The sequence below is a fragment of the Schistocerca nitens genome, chromosome 8 (assembly GCF_023898315.1).
Source record: "Schistocerca nitens isolate TAMUIC-IGC-003100 chromosome 8, iqSchNite1.1, whole genome shotgun sequence".
Lineage (NCBI taxonomy): Eukaryota > Metazoa > Arthropoda > Insecta > Orthoptera > Acrididae > Schistocerca > Schistocerca nitens.
The window spans coordinates 446,264,329-446,285,101 of record NC_064621.1 but is presented as its reverse complement, the minus strand read 5'-3'; the positions used below and the strand labels follow the sequence as shown (position 1 = coordinate 446,285,101).

The 20,773-nt window shown below is 37.0% G+C and overlaps 1 protein-coding gene across 1 annotated transcript in view; it reads left to right on the top strand.

Annotated features, from left to right (window-relative positions):
* The first annotated feature begins 2,189 nt into the window (after window positions 1–2,189).
* Window positions 2,190–20,773, top strand: part of LOC126199605 (uncharacterized) — a 62,575-nt gene continuing 43,991 nt past the window's right edge. Inside the window, exon 1 of the mRNA XM_049936533.1 lies at window positions 2,190–2,452. Within this exon, the coding sequence (XP_049792490.1) occupies window positions 2,190–2,452 (263 nt within the window). The remainder of the gene's footprint in view (window positions 2,453–20,773) is intronic.

The following is a 20,773-nucleotide window of genomic DNA, read 5'->3' as shown; positions in this document are numbered from 1 at the left end:
TCTTTTGGGACAGTTTTCCTGTTAATTAACATGGACCAGTTTCACATCAGTCTTATAAATATGCTTCTTATTTTTATAAAGTCTTTTCCGTCAGACATGCATGAAATTTTTCGCAGCTGTGAATATTTTTGACATCAGCTGGGTTAGGTATGGATATCATCCCCATTGGCGACACATAAAAATTTGTGCAGGGCCAGAACTAGAACCCGGATATGAAGAGCAATTGTGTTGTGCTTCTTCCCCACAGCATCATAGGTAAGGTTCCACCTTATCTAAGTTTTTTCTGTAAAGGGATCAGAACTGACAGCCAACAATATTTTTCTACGTATTTTATTGCACTTATTCACATTGTCCAATCTTTGTTTAATCCATTACTTCACTATAACATTGCACACGGTACCGAAGTGTTACGAAAAAACAACTGATTTGGAACTATGAAATTGTTTCAATAAATACGATGACCGATTTGCACCTCCTGCTTGTCGATTATTATTTTCAATTTTTCTGTATTTACCCTTTTGATTTTTATAGACAAGTAAACTATCTATACCATTTTTTCGCCATCTCAGCAGAAAAGTAAAACCATACACTACACACAAAAAAATAGAAAATACATCAGGGCTCCAATTTTGTAGAGATAAAGGAAGTAACAGTCAATAATATTTTTTAGGTTTTCTACTGCACTGATTCATATAGTCGAATCTGTTCTAATCAATTACGTTATAACGACACTCTCTCATGCAGAAGTACTTAGATACATGCAAGGGTTTAAGATCCTGCATAAATTGGAGATAATCAACCAAACTGTGATGTAGAAATTTTATATGCATATGAACCATAGCACCAATATGTATACAGTGAATGGCAATTTACTCGAACACACTTTGCAAATTTATCTAGGACTTGTCTCGTAAACACACGGCCATACAGTCGCAGAAATTATCTCTACCATACAATGATTTATAATTCTGTCTCTAAATATTTTTCAACATAAAAAGCGTTTCGTATCAGTGATGACATTTACAATTGTACATTCGTTCTATATATCTATGAAAAGTGACTGGTCCTCCTTTCACATACTTCTCTTTACATCAGTTGTTACTAAAACTCAAACCTGCAGAAAGTTGCATAAAACAAGGTAAAAACGTGTAATATTCAAGTTTCACTATTAACGTAAATAACTGTAGACAAGTAGTTATCCCAAAATCACGTGACTAGCCCAGTACAATAGACTATTCTCAGTTTCTACCCTCTACATTTCCCTCTTGTACCATGGAAGTTATTCACTGATGTCTTAACAGGTGTCTTATCATCCTGTCTCTTCTTCTTGTCTGTTTTTTTCTCCATATATTCCTGTCCTCTCCGATTCTGTAGATAACCATCTCATTCCTTACCTTACGTAAGGTCCATCTAATTTTCAACATTCTTTTGCAGCACCACATCTGAAATGTTTCTATTCGCTTGTGTTCCGGTTTTCTCACTGTCCATGATTCACTACTGTACAATTCTGTGCTGCAAACGCACATTCTCAGATATGTATTCTTTAAATTAAGGTCAATGTTCAATACAAGTAGACTTCCCTCGGTCAGGAATTCAATTCTAGCCAGGTTAGTCTCCTTTTGGTGTCCTCCTTGCTCCTTCTGACATAGGTTATTTTGCTGCCTAGTAGCACAATTCGTTAACTTCGTATACTTTGTGATACCCAATTCTGATTTTAAGGTTTTCACTGTTCTCATTTCTGCTATTCCTCATTCCTTTCGTCTTTCTTCGATTTACTCTCAAACCGTATTCTCGACTCATTACATCGTTGATTCCAATCAACACTTCCTTTAATTCTCCTTCGCTTTCACTGAGGACAGCAAAGTTATTAGCAAATCTGATCATTGATTTCCTTTCACCTTGAATTTTTATCCTACTCTTGAACCTTTCTTTCATTTCAGTAATTGCTTCTTCGATGTATAGCTTGAATAGTAGGATCGAGTGATTACATTCCTGTGTTACACCCTTCTTAATCCCAGCGCTTCGTTGTAGAAGCCTATAGGCAGGTAACTCTTGCGATAAGCACTGCTCCGTGTACAGGCTAGTGAAGTGCGACTCTCTGTTGTGCTCATAAGATGAAATCACAGATGTACAGAAACGTGCTGGGACGTGTTGGGTACAGGCTGTAGTCACATTACTCTAACGATCATATGTGGTGCTCTGTGTACAGGCTGGAGAAATGTGACCACCTGCTGCTCTTGTCGACTGGGGAGAACGCGTCGCGGCTGTATAGGCGGCAGTTGTTGGTGAGCTGGGTGCTGGCCGGTGGCACGATGACGTGCCTGCTGGCGTGGACCGCCACCATCCCCTCGTCCTTGGGCACACTGCAGGCTGTGGTGCAACTGTGGAAGGCCGTCGTCATGACCGTCCTCGTCATGCAGTACTCCAGCCTAATGCTTATCCTCGCCGACAGGTAACAAACACTTTCTCGTGGATATTTCAGGCAATGTTCGCAAGCTATGATCCAGTCATGTTAACAGGAGTAGCGTTGAATATTTTGCTCATATGAGAGTCCACAGCCTCCGAGGATTTTGTGAAAGAAAACACTCTCCATAATAGGTTGTAGAATTATGCTTTACTCGTTGTGCGATTGGCCAGTTTCGAAACTAAATCATTTTCAAGCACCTAAAAAAGAATGCATCAAAATGGACAAGCATTAAATTAAATAAATACAATTTAACATCAGTGCAATAATGTTAAAATCTATAGAAGCAGTCTTACTTATAAGAGTAAGAAAGGTTCGAAAATAGAAATTTGATTGCCCATATCGCAGTTGATACATTTCTTGACTGTTAGTTTCGGCGAAGTTGCAATCTCCAGATCTGTAAGTGTTACAAATACGTTACAAGGTTTATAATTATCATATCTCATTTTGAAAAAAAAAAGTTACTTCAATTTTACATACTATCGGATACATGAATTATAAAGCCATTACGTATGGCACATTGCCGTCTGGCCACTGAAAACACGCAGGTGAACGCTGAAAATAAATATACCAAGTAATAGAAAGCGCTAAAAATTTTATGGTGACTTCAACGTCAAAGACTAAAATAATGAATAACGTTTACCTCAGAGAAAAGACTCTCCCATGCAAAACTAAGTACACTAGAACAAAAGCCATAACGATATCAACAAAGCACAGAGAAATCAAATACCTCAAATAGAGCGTAAGCACTAATGTCAGGTGTTTGTATTTTACTAACAGCCTCCATACTGCCGAAAAGTTGTCAAACGAACTTCATAATACAACAGAGCCTCAGAGCAGTCTCGACAAAATATATAATGTAGGAACAGTGTTAAGCTACACACAAACTATATCAATTTGTTTACATCAACACCAACCTAAAAATTATTGCAGTACTATAGAGCATACAGTAATTTTTGTGATCATACTGATCGAAAAATATTTAGAGAAAAAAAATATATAAAGCATGTCGAGAGACATGGCATCATACAATTACAAAATCTTCGAGATGATTGCAGAACAGTCTGATGGGCATAACCATGTATATTACAATATTGACAATGCACACAGAGGCTACAGCCACGATTATCAGTGGTCAACATTGTCAGTATTGTAATATGCATGGTTATACTACTCATATTGTTCTGCTGTCATCTCGACGGTTTTATAATTATATAACATTACCTATCTTTACAAGCTTTATTTTTGTTTTACATATATAAAATTGTAAAATATTGCTTATGTTTATATTGCTATCACTATATTTTATCTTGAAATAGTATTATCACTTGCTGCTGACACAGCTTTTCAAAAGTACCGCAATTGCGGATTGTTTTCCCTAAATATTTTTCGATCTGTATCATTGCAAATGTTACTGCTTGCTCTGTAATGTTACAATAGTTTTGTAAGCTTGGTGTTGATGTAAACAAATTGATTCACTTTGCATTTAGCTGGACAATTTTCCTACATAACTTGTTTTGTCGAGACAGCTGCTACCTGGTAGGGCTCTGTAGTGTTATGCAGTTCGTTTCTCACTTTTTCGGTAGTACTGAGCGGGTTATCAATCTACAGTTATACACACATCTGACAAAAGTGTATGCACTCTGTTTGATGTATGTGACACATCTGTGCCTTCGTGATACAGTTATGGCTTTTATTGTAGCGTAATTATTGTTCCATGAGAGTGTCTTTTGTGTGAGGTGAATATTATTCATTATTTTAGAATATGACATTGGAGCCACCATAAAATCTTTTAGCCTTTTATTTTACGTAGTATTTTTAATTTCACAGTTCACCTCAATGTATTCAATGGCTAGATGGCAATGTGCCACATCTAGTGGCTTTGTAATAAACATATCTGATGGTAAGTGAAACTGAATTAACATTTCCTTCGAAATTAGCTATGGTAATTATAAACTTTATAATGTGTTTGTAACACTCACAGATCTAAAGAAGGCAATACAACTTTGCTGAAACTGGTAATGAGGGTAAGTATCAACTGATATCTGGGCAATAGAATTTCTATTTAGGAAATTTTTTTATTGATAGAGAGGTCGATCTCCATCTGCCAGTGTCATGTAATTATACGTAAGCATTGTGCAGTACGTGTGTGTCATACGTGTTGTGGCATACAATTGAAAACACATTCCATTTTTGAAGCCATATATGAAATATGTACATTTTAGTGACTGCGGCCAGCACGACCATACAGTGTAGTACCGAAATGTTTCACGCATGTGTCATGCCATGAGTGTTCGATTTCACGCTGCCAAATTTGTTCTACACTGGCTCCCAAGAGCGCTGTGTTTCATCTGTTAACTCTGCTCAAATTACTCTTAGTTTATAGTACTTTGTACTCGTATGTTCATGTTACTCTATGTTGAGTTTGGTGACTGCTTATTGTAGTGGTTAATAAAAAAGAAAAATAGAAAGAAATGAAAACAAAAGGTTGAAAATGTGGGAAGAAATGGTGAATAAAAAGGGGGTTTTCAAATCGTAAATGACCGTGAAAAAGGGAAAGAATGAAATGCAAATCGGACTTCGTATTACAGAAAAGCGATCGGACTTCGTGATTCGGAAAAGCTATTGTTGGGGTGGTCCTTGTGGCGTTTTTGAGCAAAAGTTAAACCAATTTCCAGTACAAAAATTATTGAAAAAGAACAGAGAATAACAAAATGTAACTGACAGGGGGAAGTGGCGTAGATAAGAGTTCATCCTTTACCAGGTTAACTTGTCTTCTTTCGTGCGGCGTCCAGGTCTTCAAAAATCTCCTTCATTTCTGCGTGAAAAGTCTGCTCCGAAATCTTGCAATAAGTTTCATTGTCCAGGAATTTCTAATGTATCCAAATCCGTCTTGATATTAAATGCAGTTTGTTTTAGTTGCTTCTCTCCATCCTCCGAATTTCATAACAACTTCCACAATGTCTACACGTTAATAAGTTTTTTCATCTTAATCAGATCACGTTTGCATTAAGCTTCCGCTCTCGAGAGAGACAATAAAGAAACGGATAGAAAATAAAAAAGAGTTACTCTCTGCTGTTGAGCGCTCATACCGCTGCGACGGTATAATACTTACTTTTTAAATCTATATACTAAATACAATTGTTACAGTTTTGATCCTTTTTACAAAATTAATATACATATATTTACGTAGAGTTTGTTTGAACAAGCTGTTCGCCAGCGCAGTTAATGTTGTGTGCTTCCAGCGTTGGTTTCCCAATGCACCTCTGGCAGCACGTAGTTTTTGCGCATGCGCAATAGCATCACTGAATTTCGCGTGCGGCAGTTTCAAAATCGCTGTGTTACGACAGTCTTGCACAGTATTCACTTTCACATAGTGTTCATTACAAGTTGTTATTCCAGCATAAATGGCGTGTTAAGTCCGGAGACACCATAAGATTGAGTGTGTGCGTGATCTGAAGCAATGTCCATGTCTTCTGTTACGACACAACACTCCAGGTCCTTGTGCGTTTTCATGACTATTGTCCCCGGGGCATATATGGTCGATGTAGTTTTTAGCCTCCACATCGCCTACGACAGGTGCTGAGTTTATTGTCTCCAAAGCATCTGAAGGCCGGCCAGGAACAACGGCGTCGATGTTCGCAAAGGTAGGTGTTTGATCACGTTGTTTACACTTGCCAACAAACGTTCATTTGCAGTGTGAAAATCCTCATTATCGTCGAAGTAAATTGCAGTTTATATCGATTTGCAAACAGTTATTTCGTTTATGCACCATAGGTTTCACAAATTTCGTCGTTTATAACGTACACAGTTTAACACAGTTTGCAACACTTTTTTGCCATATTTACATTTTAACAAAGTTCACTGTGTCCCAGCATGTTTACATCGTTAATTATGAAAGCTTATTCTTCGTGGTAACATTTCAAAATATGTTGACAATGTGCAAAGTTTTAACACATATACAAATACATATAAACTTACAAGAATATGCATGTGAAATATTTACAATAAAAACTAAACGAAGTCCCATTGGCTTTCTTTTATTGTGGTTTATGGTCATTTTGATTTTCTTTATTAAGGTTTGGGCGTGCAAAGGGATATCAAACTTAATATTTAAAGCACGGGCTTTCCTTCATTTATTATTTATTTCTTTCTTTTGATTCCATATAATGGCTAGTGGTTGACCAGGCTTGTAATGCCATCAATAGTCATGTCTTTCTATTCATACTTGAAAGTTTACTGTCACACAATATATTCTTACATTCCACAAACAAACAATACCCAGCTGCAGGAGGTGGTAGGATAATGGAGAAAGAAAGAAAGATAGAATGGAAGAAACTATTCACTACCTATAAACTACCAAACCCTACAGCTAATACATAAAAAGAGAACATAATACATTATAACATTTGCATCACCTTCAAGGGGTGTGTGAAAGGAGGTGCTTACCATTTACCAAATCATGGGTAAATGTAAGTGTCCTTACTTCAAGTCTATGTAGTGTAACATCATGATAGATTCTCTGTTTGTGTTGTGATTGTTCATATGAATAAGTGTATTATACCTTAACAAATCCTTGCATGAGTAAATCGCATATCTGCTCAGTACTTCCTCAATATCTCCACTTCTTGTGGATACCGTCTATACAAATGGAAAATATATCTCACAGAGATTCTCTCTCTCATAATGTGTATTATATAATACCATATCAAATTCCCTCTCAAGAGTTCAACCATGAACTTTCTCCTACTTTAATGAAGGTTAAACATAATGTATGTTGTGTATATATATATCATTTCTTTCTATAAAACATAAATAAAGAACATAGTATTATAATTGACAGTATAATATCTCTTCTGCAGTGTCTGTTGCTCGACGTTGGTTGCATGGGTGGTCACTGCTCCTTTGCACTTACCTTGCATTACCTGAAAAGTCAAATGTTGTCTTCAATGTAGATGTAATTTTGTCATCTGTTCACTTAAGTGGAGGTGTTGTACGAATCGCAAAACGGCCTTAATAACTCTATCTTTTGCTTCCTCAGGGTTTTCTGTTGTGTGTAAGTATAATAAAGGCTGACATGGCACTAAATTTCACTTTCGTATACACAAATGTATTCACATGAGGGATGTGTAAAAACTATATTTCAACTTAAGTTCCTTAAAATATCATTCTCCTGTCTGAACACGAACTATAAATGTTTTTTTCCACACAGTGGCTTAACAAAACTTAACGAAAGTTTACTAAGTTACACTTCCGAAATAAATTAAAGCTTATGTGTTTCCGAGTCACATTCTTATTACACTTCTTTCAACAGCTGTAATCATCATTATGTTCACTCTGCTTTTCTTGCATTCGTTCATTTTCAAGGACACTGTAAATAGATTCACATTTAACGTCTTGTATTCACGTGTTCTAACTCATGACAAATGTTTTCTTTCAAACTGAAATTCTTATGTAATCTTAAAGATGTAGACTGTTTACTCACTTCTCTATGTAGCACAATATTACCAAAACATTCTCACTCATTCCTTACTCACATATTCATGATAATATATATATCCTTATACATTAAACATATTCCTCATCAAACCTTAATATATCACATACGTGGGGCCATCTGACACTTCCATTCTCATAAAACTTCAATATCATCTTCCTCAAATAAACTCTTGTCTCCATCAACTACTTCACAGTAACTTACCTTCTTATATTAACCTAAATATTAACTCATTCATACTGATCATTCATTCTGACGTCCTCATTCATTCTGCTACATACCTATGTCATTACTGATCTCAATAGCTATTATTTCCTCTCATTATAGTGCCTTGAAATAACTAACTAGTTGTTGTTCACCTTATAATTAACAATTAACAACCAATGTAACCTGCGTAGACCTCACTCCTATATGAATATCTTTTCTCATTGAGTAAGTGTACTCATCTGGGTTTACATTCTCTTCATAATTATGTGTACAAGTGTAGCTGCAGTATATAATTTCCATAAAATAATGTTTGTGTTCTTAGGCTGTATAACTTAATGTTCGTGTGTTCAATACAAATATTTATGATCTCGTTTTCACAGCAACTTGCTCATGTTCAACTTAGTTATCATTATATTATGTTGTTTTAGTGCACAAAGGGTTTCAAATGTCTGAGGGGATGCAGCCCTCTCGGCTTGTGAGATAACGGGTATTCTAGGGAGTAACAACCTGGGTGAGGTATGCTTGCTATTCTGAAATGACCTGAGTATAATAGCTGCCATTTTCTGTTCAGTTGTTTTAACTTTGTAGACTTGGGATGTGAACGCAAAAGAACAAGGTCATCAACCTGATAGGTTTGTTAATTCCTGTTCTGCTGTCATTTTGTCGTCGTACCTGAGGAAACAAACCGTCTCAGCCGTTGCACTCTTACAACACCTCCCGACCGAAGCACGAGCGCTTAGCTCGGTCGTCGACTGTTTTCCGTCGTCTGCTGTGTTTGGCTGGGTTCATTGACCAGCTCCACTATGTTTACATTCCGGCCGGTTGGCGCCCACGCGTCAGCTGATGGCGCGCCGCAATTGCTACTTCGTGGCGGGGAGTGCATAACTATACAGGGGAACGGCGCCGGATTCCGTGGAGTGATATGATTTGTCATGCGTGAATTTTGTGTGTTCCACATATTCTGTCGGTGATTGTTGGGATTGTTATTGTTTGGGTGGTAATTATGTCTGTTATATGGCATGTTCCTGTCAAAGTAGCCCGGGTTGTACCGGTTATTCTCACGTCTCCCATTGCGGTTGTTGTTGTACTGTCTGTGATTTTCATTTTGCATGTAGTTACCATTTTGATATGGGTGATAATTATTGTTGTGATTATTATTATTCTACGAATTTCTGCGGTTGTTCCTACCGTCATACACGTTTTCATTTGAATATGTTTCGCGCGCAGGCATGGTATTGTGTCGCGGCGCGGACGGATGGTTCCACCAACCACCGTCACTACGGTTCCTTTGGGTTGGGTGCTGATTTTGGTTACTAATATGAGTAAAATTTGAATGGCGTGAATCGCCCGTGTAAACTACGTCCATTTGATCTAAGAAGTTTAAGAAAGTCTTAACGTCATTCTCCGGTACTCCTATTAATCTGTCTCGGTATGGAAAAGGTAAGTGGCTCTTTAAAGTGTCAATTATTGCTGGCAAGTCGGCTGGTTTGGACCAGTACAGTGTCTTGTCTAGGTACTTCTCAAAGTATTGTCTTAATGTCTCTTTTTTAGGGTCATAGGTCTCGGGGTTGCACACTTCTCTCCTTAGATTCTGTTGCTCATTCTCGGACCAGAATTCGTCCAAGAAGGCTTGTTCGAACTGTTCAAACGTAAGGCACCGCCGTTTCATAGCGGCACCCCACTTAGCTGCTCGTCCTCTCATGAGATTGGTGTCGTATCTGATTTTATCGACTTCTGACCAACTACGTGGAAAAACACCGTCAAATGATCTAATAAACACAATAGGGTGAACTTTGTGCTTATCCTCACTGGAAAATGTCTGGAAATACCCATGCCTTACAAACGTGTCATCGGCCATGCCGGTTGGCATAACTGTATTGACGTGGTTTGTGTCACTTGCTACTCTAGATGTCGTACCGTAATATTGCTAGTTTGGTGGAAAAGAAAGCGGCACATTGTAATTTTGATTGGAAATAGATGATTCCACAATATGTGTTCTGTCTGTGTCATTAGCCATGGTTTTAGCTGTTTTGTCGTTCCCTGACGATGCGTTTGCACCAATCGCCAACCACGGCACAACATTGTCTCGTAATTTTGTCACTTCGTCTTCTATGTGTTTTGTCTCGTCTTTAACATGTGTCTTTGTTTTTGAAATTATGTCCTGTGTAATTGCTTCAAGTTTTTTGTCCAGATAGTCGTCACACAATTTACATTCATGTACATTTCTCTCGGCCATGTTGGTGTCGTTGTTTAGTGACGCGAGTTCCGCTCGGTCTTCTAATTTTTCTATCTTTTCTTTGAGGTGGGTTTGTTCAAGAACTACCATTGTGAGTTGTTGGGTAATATTTCTCACTTCTTCAGTCAGCTTTTCTTGGGTGGAGGTAGCTGAAATGTGGGCCTGAGCTAGCTCTTCCACACGGGTGTTCACTTCCTGCTGCACATTAACTATTTGAGTTAACTGATTCTCACATCGGGTGACATTGTTTTTTGTTTCATGTGTGAATGTAACCAAAGTTTCTTCCTGTTTAGTGACTCGGTCGGACAATGTCTCAAATCGCTGGCTGAGCTGTTGAGTGGTGTTATTTAATTCTGTCATCTGTTTTGTCGTTTGTTCAAAATTTTCGGTCATGGTATGGTTTAATATGTCAATTTTCTGACTAACGTCTCGTTTCATGTCTGCAGATAACTCTAATAGTCGGTCCAGTTTGTCAGTTTCCTGTGTCCGATATGTGTCACTTTGCTGAATTTGTCTCATATTCGGTTCTGACATTGGTGTTAACAATGACGCTGACGGTCTAGTCTCGCGTCGATTCCACATTTCGTCATTTAAAGTCGCCATCTGTGTATTATCACAAATGTTGCGAGTTTGAGGCAAAATCATTGCATTGATCTGTGAACTCGTCCATGGAGGGAAACGCGGACTTTCTGGTTGGTTGAACGATGAATCTAGTTCACTTAACTCATCTGTCGAAACTATCTCTACCTTACCGCGTTCCTTTGTAATAGGATGTATAATCGTAAGTCAAAAAGGGAATAACATAAGTCTGATTAATAAAGACTTGACTCAAATCTAGGATGAAATATTTTCTCGTCAATGTAAATGATTCCTCCATTGCAAACAATGATTGAGAAAGATGCAGCAGGGCGGCCAAAATTTTTCGTAAAAAATGACTGTTTGGCGGTCAAATTCACGATCTTCATATGCTACAAAAATATTATAATTACCACAAACTACAATAGACATAGATAATTTTGGAAAAATCTAGAAGAAAACTACAGGATGCGTGGAAAGGGAAAAATGGATTCTGCAGTTGGCTATTGAATGTTTGAATGAAACATAACTGTGTGACTCACCATTAAATTTTCTGTCCTGCAGCGGCTGGTCAAACACTTTTGCGTAAATCCTTTTCGACAAAATATGGATTTTCTTAATACATCTCCATCGGATAATCACCAAAAGGTCTCAAAATAACAGTTTTGCATCAATATATGCCATGAAAAGAAAAACAGGTTGAATTAGTTACAAAAATTCTTTACAATATTGTTGTATAATCATTTGCTTAGGTACAATAAAGCTGGTGTTTTAGTTACCCTTTAAACTTCAGGATTTTTGGTTATTCTCTGTTGGGAAAAAATACAAATTTAAGTTTCAAATTTGCTCAAAAACGACACATCCGAAAATTGCGTCATGTCGTGGGAGCCAGTTGTAGTGGTCAATAAAAAAGAAAAATAGAAAGAAGAAAAGAAAACAAAAGGTTTAAACTGTGGGAAGAAATGGTGAATAAAAAGGGGGTTTTAAAATCGTAAATGACAGTGAAAAAGGAAAGAATGAAATGCAAATCGGACTTCGTATTACAGAAAAGCGATCGGACTTCGTGATTCGGAAAAGCTATTGTTGGGGTGGTCCTTGTGGCGTTTTTGAGCAAAAGTTAAACCAATTTCCAGTACAAAAATTATTGAAAAAGAACAGAGAATAACAAAATGTAACTGACAGGGGGAAATGACGTAGATAAGAGTTCATCCTTTACCAGGTTAACTTGTCTTCTTTCGTGCGGCGTCCAGGTCTTCAAAAATCTCCTTCATTTCTGCGTGAAAAGTCTGCTCCGAAATCTTGCAATAAGTTTCATTGTCCAGGAATTTCTAATGTATCCAAAACCGTCTTGGTATTAAATGCAGTTTGTTTTAGTTGCTTCTCTCCATCCTCCGAATTTCATAACAACTTCTACAATGTCTACAGGTTAATAAGTTTTTTCGTCTTAATCAGATCACGTCTGCATTAAGCTTCCGCTCTCGAGAGAGACAATAAAGAAACAGATAGAAAATAAAAAAGAGTTACTCTCTGCCGTCGAGCGCTCATACCGCTGCGACGGTATAATTTTTATCTGAGGGAACGAGTGTAGCGCGGCGAAATTCAAAGTCCCGCTACATTATCTTCGGTGACTGTGCTTACCCGTTAATCATCAGGCAACAACAGTCTTATTCGTTTTCTCGTGTTCGTCTTCACAGGCACTGCTCGTAAATGACGTTTGTATTACTTGACCCATGAACGAATAAAGTCGTTGTAATCCCAGCAAAGGAAATATCATTTGTGAGTTATTTATCGTTAATAAATTGGACTAAGTGGTCGGATGGGCCAGTACTCAGCTCTATGGCCAAAACCTCATCTATATTACAATATTGCAATAGGGACATCGTCCTGGAAGCATGTAACCAAGTCATTTCATAAGTGATTCACAAGACTTCCATGTACAGAATGTATATTACATGCTTCCCTGGAATGCCAATAAGTGCAAGTTGATAATATGTACAACATATTTTATGAAACATATCTTAAAACGTCAAAATAGATTAACGAAACATGTATTACAACGTCAAAGTGGCATACAGCAGTTTTTCCAAGGATTGTCACTTAAAACACATACCTGTATTTGTCTCCAATATGTTTAAATATTGCCTTATTATGAACAGAGAGAGGGACTGGAACTTCCCACAGTATCCCATGCTGGATTTTACTTGGCCAATCGTATGGCAACTTTTAAAAAGCGGGAAGCTCTCCTTTATGGGTGAACATAAACATCCAAGCTGCCACACATAGAAGAAATAAAGAATATTACTGTTGTGTCGACAAGTGGTGCCGACACAGTGTTTTGAGGGGGCCGAAATGCACGCTACAAGCGCACGAAGGATGGCGTGAGGTCTGAAACAAGATACGTAATGAATGCTATAAAGAAAAGTACGTAGCTGCGGAAATACTTAACTTTATTCCATCCTTGTGGTACATCGCTCTTGACGAATCAAGTGAGACTCTTAAGATACATGGAATGTTACAAATGGCGCCTTGCTAGGTCGCAGCCATGGACCCAGCTGAAGGCCACTCCAACCGTCTCTCGGCAAATGAGAGAAAGGCTTCGTCAGTGTAGTCGCTAGCAAAGTCGTCGTACAACTGGGGCCGAGTCTAGTAAGTCTCTCGAGACCTGCCGTGTGGTGGCGCTCGGTCTACGATCACACAGTGGCGACACGCGGGTCCGACATGTACTAATGGACCGCGGCCGATTTAAAGCTACCACCTAGCATGTGTGGTGTCTGGCGGTGACACGACAATTACTCTAACTTGAAACTATTCAGTCATCTCCCCTTCTCATGCAATAGAAAAATCGGGACTCGTTATTCGAAAGGATGAAGATGTTTAAATCAGTAAAGCAAGAAAACTACATATTCCATTTAATTCTTCCTCCAAGCATCGGTTTATGTTCTAGATATGATTCTGACAGTAGCAGAAGTGCAACAAACGTGAATGACGAACTCACAAGATTATGAATGTGTAGAAAAAAGATGTACACCTTTCAGTATTAGCTTCAGCTGAAGGTACAGATAACGATGACTTTGGCAGAAACAAAAATTATATTCGTTATTGTAGGTTATCTGACTTGAGCTGACTGCAATGTAATTAAAAAGAATTGCACAAGACACGTTTCGCTTTTATTTACAAAGCCTCTTCTGTGGCATTCTGTAAATTGGATACCCAGGTTTGTACATTTATTTTTGATTCTTTTAGGTTAAAAGCTGCGTTTTCTTATGAAGTTGGTCTGTAAGCTACTTTTGGTGTTTCTTTACATAGTCTACGCATTCCCCCTCTTGCTAGCAGTGGTTGATGTCGACAGGCTTCATTTCACATCTGCAGTTCCTGGCATTTTGCGTTATTTCCTGCGCTGTACTATTTATAATTTGTATGTTGTATGTTAACCGGGGACCTAGAAACGATGGAGAGGCTCCATCCCTGCCGCAGCTGCGGTGGTCCACAACCCCACGACGACTACTGCAGTCCACTTCACCCTTCCACCACCCCACACCAAACCCAGGGTTATTTTGTGGAATGGTCCCCCAGTGGACCCCCCCCCCCCCCCCCGGGACTGTCTCACACCAGATGAGTATAACCCCCATGTTTGCGTGGTAGACTAATGGTGGTGTGCACACACGTGGAGAGCTTGTCCGTGCAGCAGTCGCTGACATAGTGTTCCTGAGGCGGAATGAGGGGAACCAGCCCACATTGCTTAGGCAGATGGAAAATGGCCTAAAAACTATCCACAGACTGGCCCACTCACCGGACCTCGACACAAGTATGGTGGGTGGATTCGTGCCGGGGACCAGGCGCTCCTTCCCGCTCTGGAACGCCGTGCGTTAGACAGCTCAGCTAACTGGGTGGCTATTTATAATTTACTTTCTTGACTGTTTTTCATTCACCACTGCTACAGCGTTTATGCCTATTTGTTTGTTTTCGAACACGTTGTGAGTATTGCCAACCTATGAAACGATTTTGTGTGTGTGTGTGTGTGTGTGTGTGTGTGTGTGTGTGTGAGAGAGAGAGAGAGAGAGAGAGAGAGAGAGAGAGAGAGTTAATTGTTTTGTATATAGGTAGGGATGTGAGAGGGGTGGTTTTTTCCTCCAATGGGCAAGGAGGGGAGGAATGACAGGGATGGCCTGGAAAGTGATTATGGGACAGATCTGGGAGGAAATGGTAGTGGTAAATGGAGCCTGTGGTTATATTTGTACTTTTAATGTTATATTAAGTGATCAATCAGTTTAAAAGTGTGTGGTTTGCCAAGTTTATCTGGCCATTTATGAGTTGTTTATTTTCTGTTATGGATTTTTGGATGTGGTAGTTTTCTTGTAAGGTGAGGAGGTATTTTTTGTTGTTTATCCTTATGATTACCATGTCTGTGTCTCTGGTTGTAAATTTATTTTGGTGTTGGTGTAAGTGATCTACAAAAGATATATGATTTGTCCTATACCTCCATGCCCTTACATGTTCTTTGTATCTCGTGTCAAATATCCTTCTGGTTTGACCTATATATCTTCCATCACATGTATTGCATTTCAGTTGGTATATTTCTGATTTCTGATACAGATCAGTTTTACCTATTGTTTTTGAGAAGTATTTCTAAGTTGAGCGGTTGGTTTGGTGTGCTATTTTTATTCCTTGTTTTTTGAAGCTATTGGATATTCTGTATGTGTATTTGTGATTGTATGTCATTGTGTACAATCTTTTACTTTCTGTTTCTTTCACACCTTATGTTGTTTCTATTCTTGTATTTTGTGTATTTGCTTGTTTCTGATTTTGTCCTTGTGTTGGTGACAGTTGGGCGTTTGTTCTTTTCTGTTTCTTGATTTTCTTGTTTAGCTTTGTTACTATGTACCCTTTGTATCCATTGTTTGTGACTAATTGTATTATTGTATTAATTTCATTTTTGTAATTGTCTGTATCTAATGGTACTGTGTTTAGTCTGTGGAGCATGTATCCAAGTGAAGATGAAGAAGTAAAGGGATATTAAATTTTAGATAATAAATTATTTTCTTTTTTACAGTTATGAAATCAAATAAATTTAAGCATAATTTTCAATTAATCTTTTATTGGAGTTTCAATGATACATTGAATGATCTGCTGCAACAATTGTAAAATTGATATATAATTGTACATGATTTGAATGAATCAATGCCTCACCAGTATGTATGTTATTTTCAGTATCTTTATCAGGAATACTTAAATTATTTTTAATTTTCTCATTTACAGGGCAAAATAAAAGTGATAGTTCTCATTCTTGTCCATTTAATAAGTTCAGATTTTATTAATTCATTTCTAAATTTATGAATTCATTTTTAAAATTCTTTAAATTCATTTCCCAATTTTTAAATGCATTTCTAAAATATGTTATTATAACACCATCAAAATCAATCAAATTCTTAATGCTATTTTGAAGCTAATAAGTGACCATCTAGGAAATAAGTTTAATATGCAAGGACCTTGAGAAATAGAAATAGAAATATTTTTATTCATTTCTAAAATAAGTTATTATAACACCATTAAAATCAATCAAATTGTCATCACCATCAACCTTAATGCTGTTTTGAAACTAATAAATGACCATTTTGGAAATAAGTTTAATATGCAAGGAACTGGAGAAATATAAATATAAATAGAAACAATAAAGTATAAATTTTATTTTCAGTCTCTTGTATAATTTCAAGTTTTCTTTCGCTATTTTCATAATTTTTGGTTTTGTTGCATTCAAGAAAAGATAAGAGTCACTTGAGTTACATTACTTTCGAAATTTATAGTTTGTACTCCATTTTCAAATGCTTCATTAACTGTTTTTCTGTCTCTTTGTTTCCAAAATATATTTGTAGAAAATGGAAATCTTTTTTCAATTGTTTAGTTCCATAGTTTTTTAGAACTTAAAGTTTCTTTGGATTCTTCTCTGAGTGAAGATGTGCTTCATTATAACCTTTATCAGAGTTACAGTGTGTGAAATATTGTATTCTTGTTATATGATCTTTGTCATGCAGTTCTTTCATTGCTGAAAGTGTGTCGAATGGCGGAAATTCAATCATCTTTCCTTAATTTATAATATCGACTTCAGTTATCTGCTTTACAATAATCAAAAACTTGAGATGTGTTTTTCCTCAATTTGGTCTTTATTTAAAACATGAAAAAATTATTAAATTTTTATGAAAATAAAAATGAGTTTATATTTTTATGAGTTATTAAAAAAATTATATTTATAAATGGACCAATGCCTTAAGAATCTCAGTAATATCTACGACTACTTCTTTCAAGAAATTATTGATCCAGAATCAAATTTTTTCTGTAATATTACAGGTTATGAAAATTTTAATTAATATCATTACAGCCAGGTGGAGGTTTGAACAGTCGTCCTCCTGAATGTGAGTCCAGTGCTCTAGCCATTGCGCCATCTCACATGGTATCTTTTTTAGAATTTATTGAGTTATGCAGATGAAATCATTGTCACAACAGCATTTCCTTTTTCTGCCATTCCACATGCTCCCAATAATGAAAGAACTGCATGACAAAGGGCATATGACAACAATGCAATATATCATCTGTTGTAAGTCTGATAAATGTTAAGTACAACTGAACTTGAGATTAAGACTGAACCTCTTTAGCGCCAAGTGCTGGTACTTACAATAAACTACATTGTTCTAGAACATACAAGAACAATACTATCAAATTAATTTACATATTTAATGTCGGGTACATACAAACACTGAAAAGAAACAAATGAAGTGTACTATGGTTCTTAAAATTGTGTAAACCATACTTGTGCCGGTAAAAAGTATAAATACTACCATAAAAACAATTAAAGTCTCAAAAATATTTGACTCAGAAAAGTTGTTTACATTTTACAAAATTGAGTTTTTTATGTATATGACAAAATCTTGGATGAAGTTACATCAGTCTTTATAATCAGGTAATCCAATGTTAACTAGTGAATAATAGGATATAGTTAAGAATGTTATGGAACATATTTGGAAATTTATAAGTAAATATGGTTTCTTTGAACTAAACATTGCTAAATCGAAATTAAATTGCATCGTTTTGGCATAGGAGTGTTTTCTAAAATTATGTTCATTGACAGTTTTAGCGTGTGATTAATAGGAGAGTTATTATCTTGTAGCTTTGTTCGATTTCTAATGTCATAAGCCAACCTGAATTTTCATTTACTTGTAAATTATCGTCATATAGTCTGTACCTCATTTGAAATTTGATATATTTCTGGTATTTTACGAATCAGCAGACGAGTTTCCCCTTGTTTTGGCGTGTAAGATACCTATTAATTCATACAATTACAGAAGACTTAAACTGGAACACTCGTACAGATTATGTTGGAACTACAAACCAAACACTGCGTTTATTAGCAGAATACATGGAAATGCAAAATGGCGATTGAAGAGAATGCCTATACTATGCTTCTCTGTCCTCTGTTAGAGTACAACTGTGCAGTATCTGATCCTTACCAGACTGGACTGACAGAAGACATCGAAAACCTTCAAACAAGTACAGCACTTTTGTATTAGCGTGAAATAGGGGGAGGGTGTCACTGTGATTTGGGAGGCAGTCATTAAAATACGGCATTTTTCGTTGTGAAGAGATATTTTGACGAAAGTTCAATCTCCCATGTTCTCCTCCAAATACGAAAATATTTTGTTCACACCCACCTACATAGGAAGTTATGCTCATCATAATAAAATAAGAGAAATCAGGGCTTGCATGGGAAGGTTTGTGTGTTCTTTTTTCCCATGCACAAGGGTGAAACACTAGAGAAATAGTGTTAAACTGGTTTGATGAACCCTCTGCGATGCATTTAAGTATGAATTGCAGTGTAGTCATGTAGGTGTTGAGATGTAGATGTTACAATTGTGAACTAGAAGGCAAGAGATGGTGGAAATCTGAGAGAAAAAGAATAGGACAAAGACAATGACAGTCATACAGACAGTAGCAGAGGAAACAGGGGTAAGGAAGAGTGAAAGAAAGATATGAAGGCAGTGACAGTGGGAGAGAGACACTGGAGAAAGGATGGGAGCAAAAGGAGACAGTGGGAGAGAGGCATCTATAGACAATTGCAGTAAGAGGAAGATGAGTATAAAGATGTAACTAGAAAATGAGATTGGGTAAACGGAATAAGAATGTTCTAAGCTAAAAAGAGTACAAATATGTTTGCAGGCCAAAATATTTGGTGAGGAAGATGGAATGAGGACTGAGGCAGTTGGTTCCTCCTTTTTCTGACAGAGTCCTTTAAAGAGGAGAATATTCTCCTTTATTGTGATTCGACAGAAGCATTTTTCAGCTGGCTCAAACTTACATGAGGGAAAGGCTTTATCTTGACATGGGAATAGCCAATTCTGTAGCTTGGCAAATAGTTTATGCGAAATATTTTGGCACTGTATGACTTCTGCAAGAAATCGACGCTGACTTACAATTAGATGAGAATAAAGCAACTGCTGTTTTTATGTATCTCTGAGGACTCAGCTCCAGAGATAACATTAGTACAGTTGTGCTAGTGTGCATATAACATTCTGATGGTTTCCTTTTAAAGAAAGAAACAAAACAGAGTCAGTGTTCAAATATGTTTCAAATGGCTCTGAGCACTATGGGACTTAACATCTGAGGTCATCAGTCCCCTAGAACTTAGAACTATTTAAACCTAACTAACCTAAGAACATCACACACATCCATGCCAAGGCAGAATTCGAGCCTGCGACCGTAGCGGTCGTGCGGTTCCAGACTGAAACGCCTAGAGCCGCTCGGTCATTCCGGCCGGCAGAGTCAGTGTTGTGCTGTGTTTAACATGATCATAGTACGATAACTGAAATGCTTAATTCGCTGGACAGCGATTGCTAGTAACGTAGATTTTAAACCATATTTCAGCTGACATGGGGTTCCAACATAGTCAATTTTTTTTACTTCGTGGTAAATTTATTAACTGCTGGTCTCTGAATTACTGTATAGGTAACTGAAAGATCATAATGAATAAAATAAAATTTTCTCCGCACTCTCTCGCTCTAAGTACAAAATAAGTAATGCAGCAAAAAAATCTGTCTGACTGCATTACACAGTTTCATTCAGGATGGGTTTGACAGAAATCGTGCTTGAATTACTGTTCTGTATTATTTGTATTCACATAATTTAGTTCAAGACTTCTTTCCTTGCTTTTCTTACTTCAGCTGAAGGTTGTAGTTAGCATGGTTTAACAGTTAATCAATTTTCAAATATTATCAATAATTTAAAACACACAGGCATGTCATTTAGCAAATGCAAATCAGTCCTTTCTGTGATAGCTTCTGATGTATCTTCTGCTGCACCTATGAATTTTGTAGTAAACTACTGATAACAATGAATTTTAAACAAATAAAATGAGCTATTTCAGTAAAGAATGTAGAAAATATTCTTATGAAGCTAATAAAGAATAATTATTTGTTTATCTTTGGCAACAGCATGCAGTGAAATCCTTCATGGCTACTCGTAGTTTGCCAGTGTACTCAGTTAAGTATATCAGATACTAAACAGAAAAAGATGATTGTTCCAGTTAAGTCACATCATAATTAAAGAAAAGGATGTAAGTTGTGTATTACGACCTTTACACATTACCATAGCTTAAACATCTGCTTCAAGTCAGCTCTAAATGGGAGAAATGAGACAGTATAACACCACTTTTCATGCCATTATAATGTTAATGATTAGAAGCCACTGTTGTCAAAGAATTCTGCCCAACCCCCAGATTGCTTACCATTAGGCACTGGCATATGTTTCC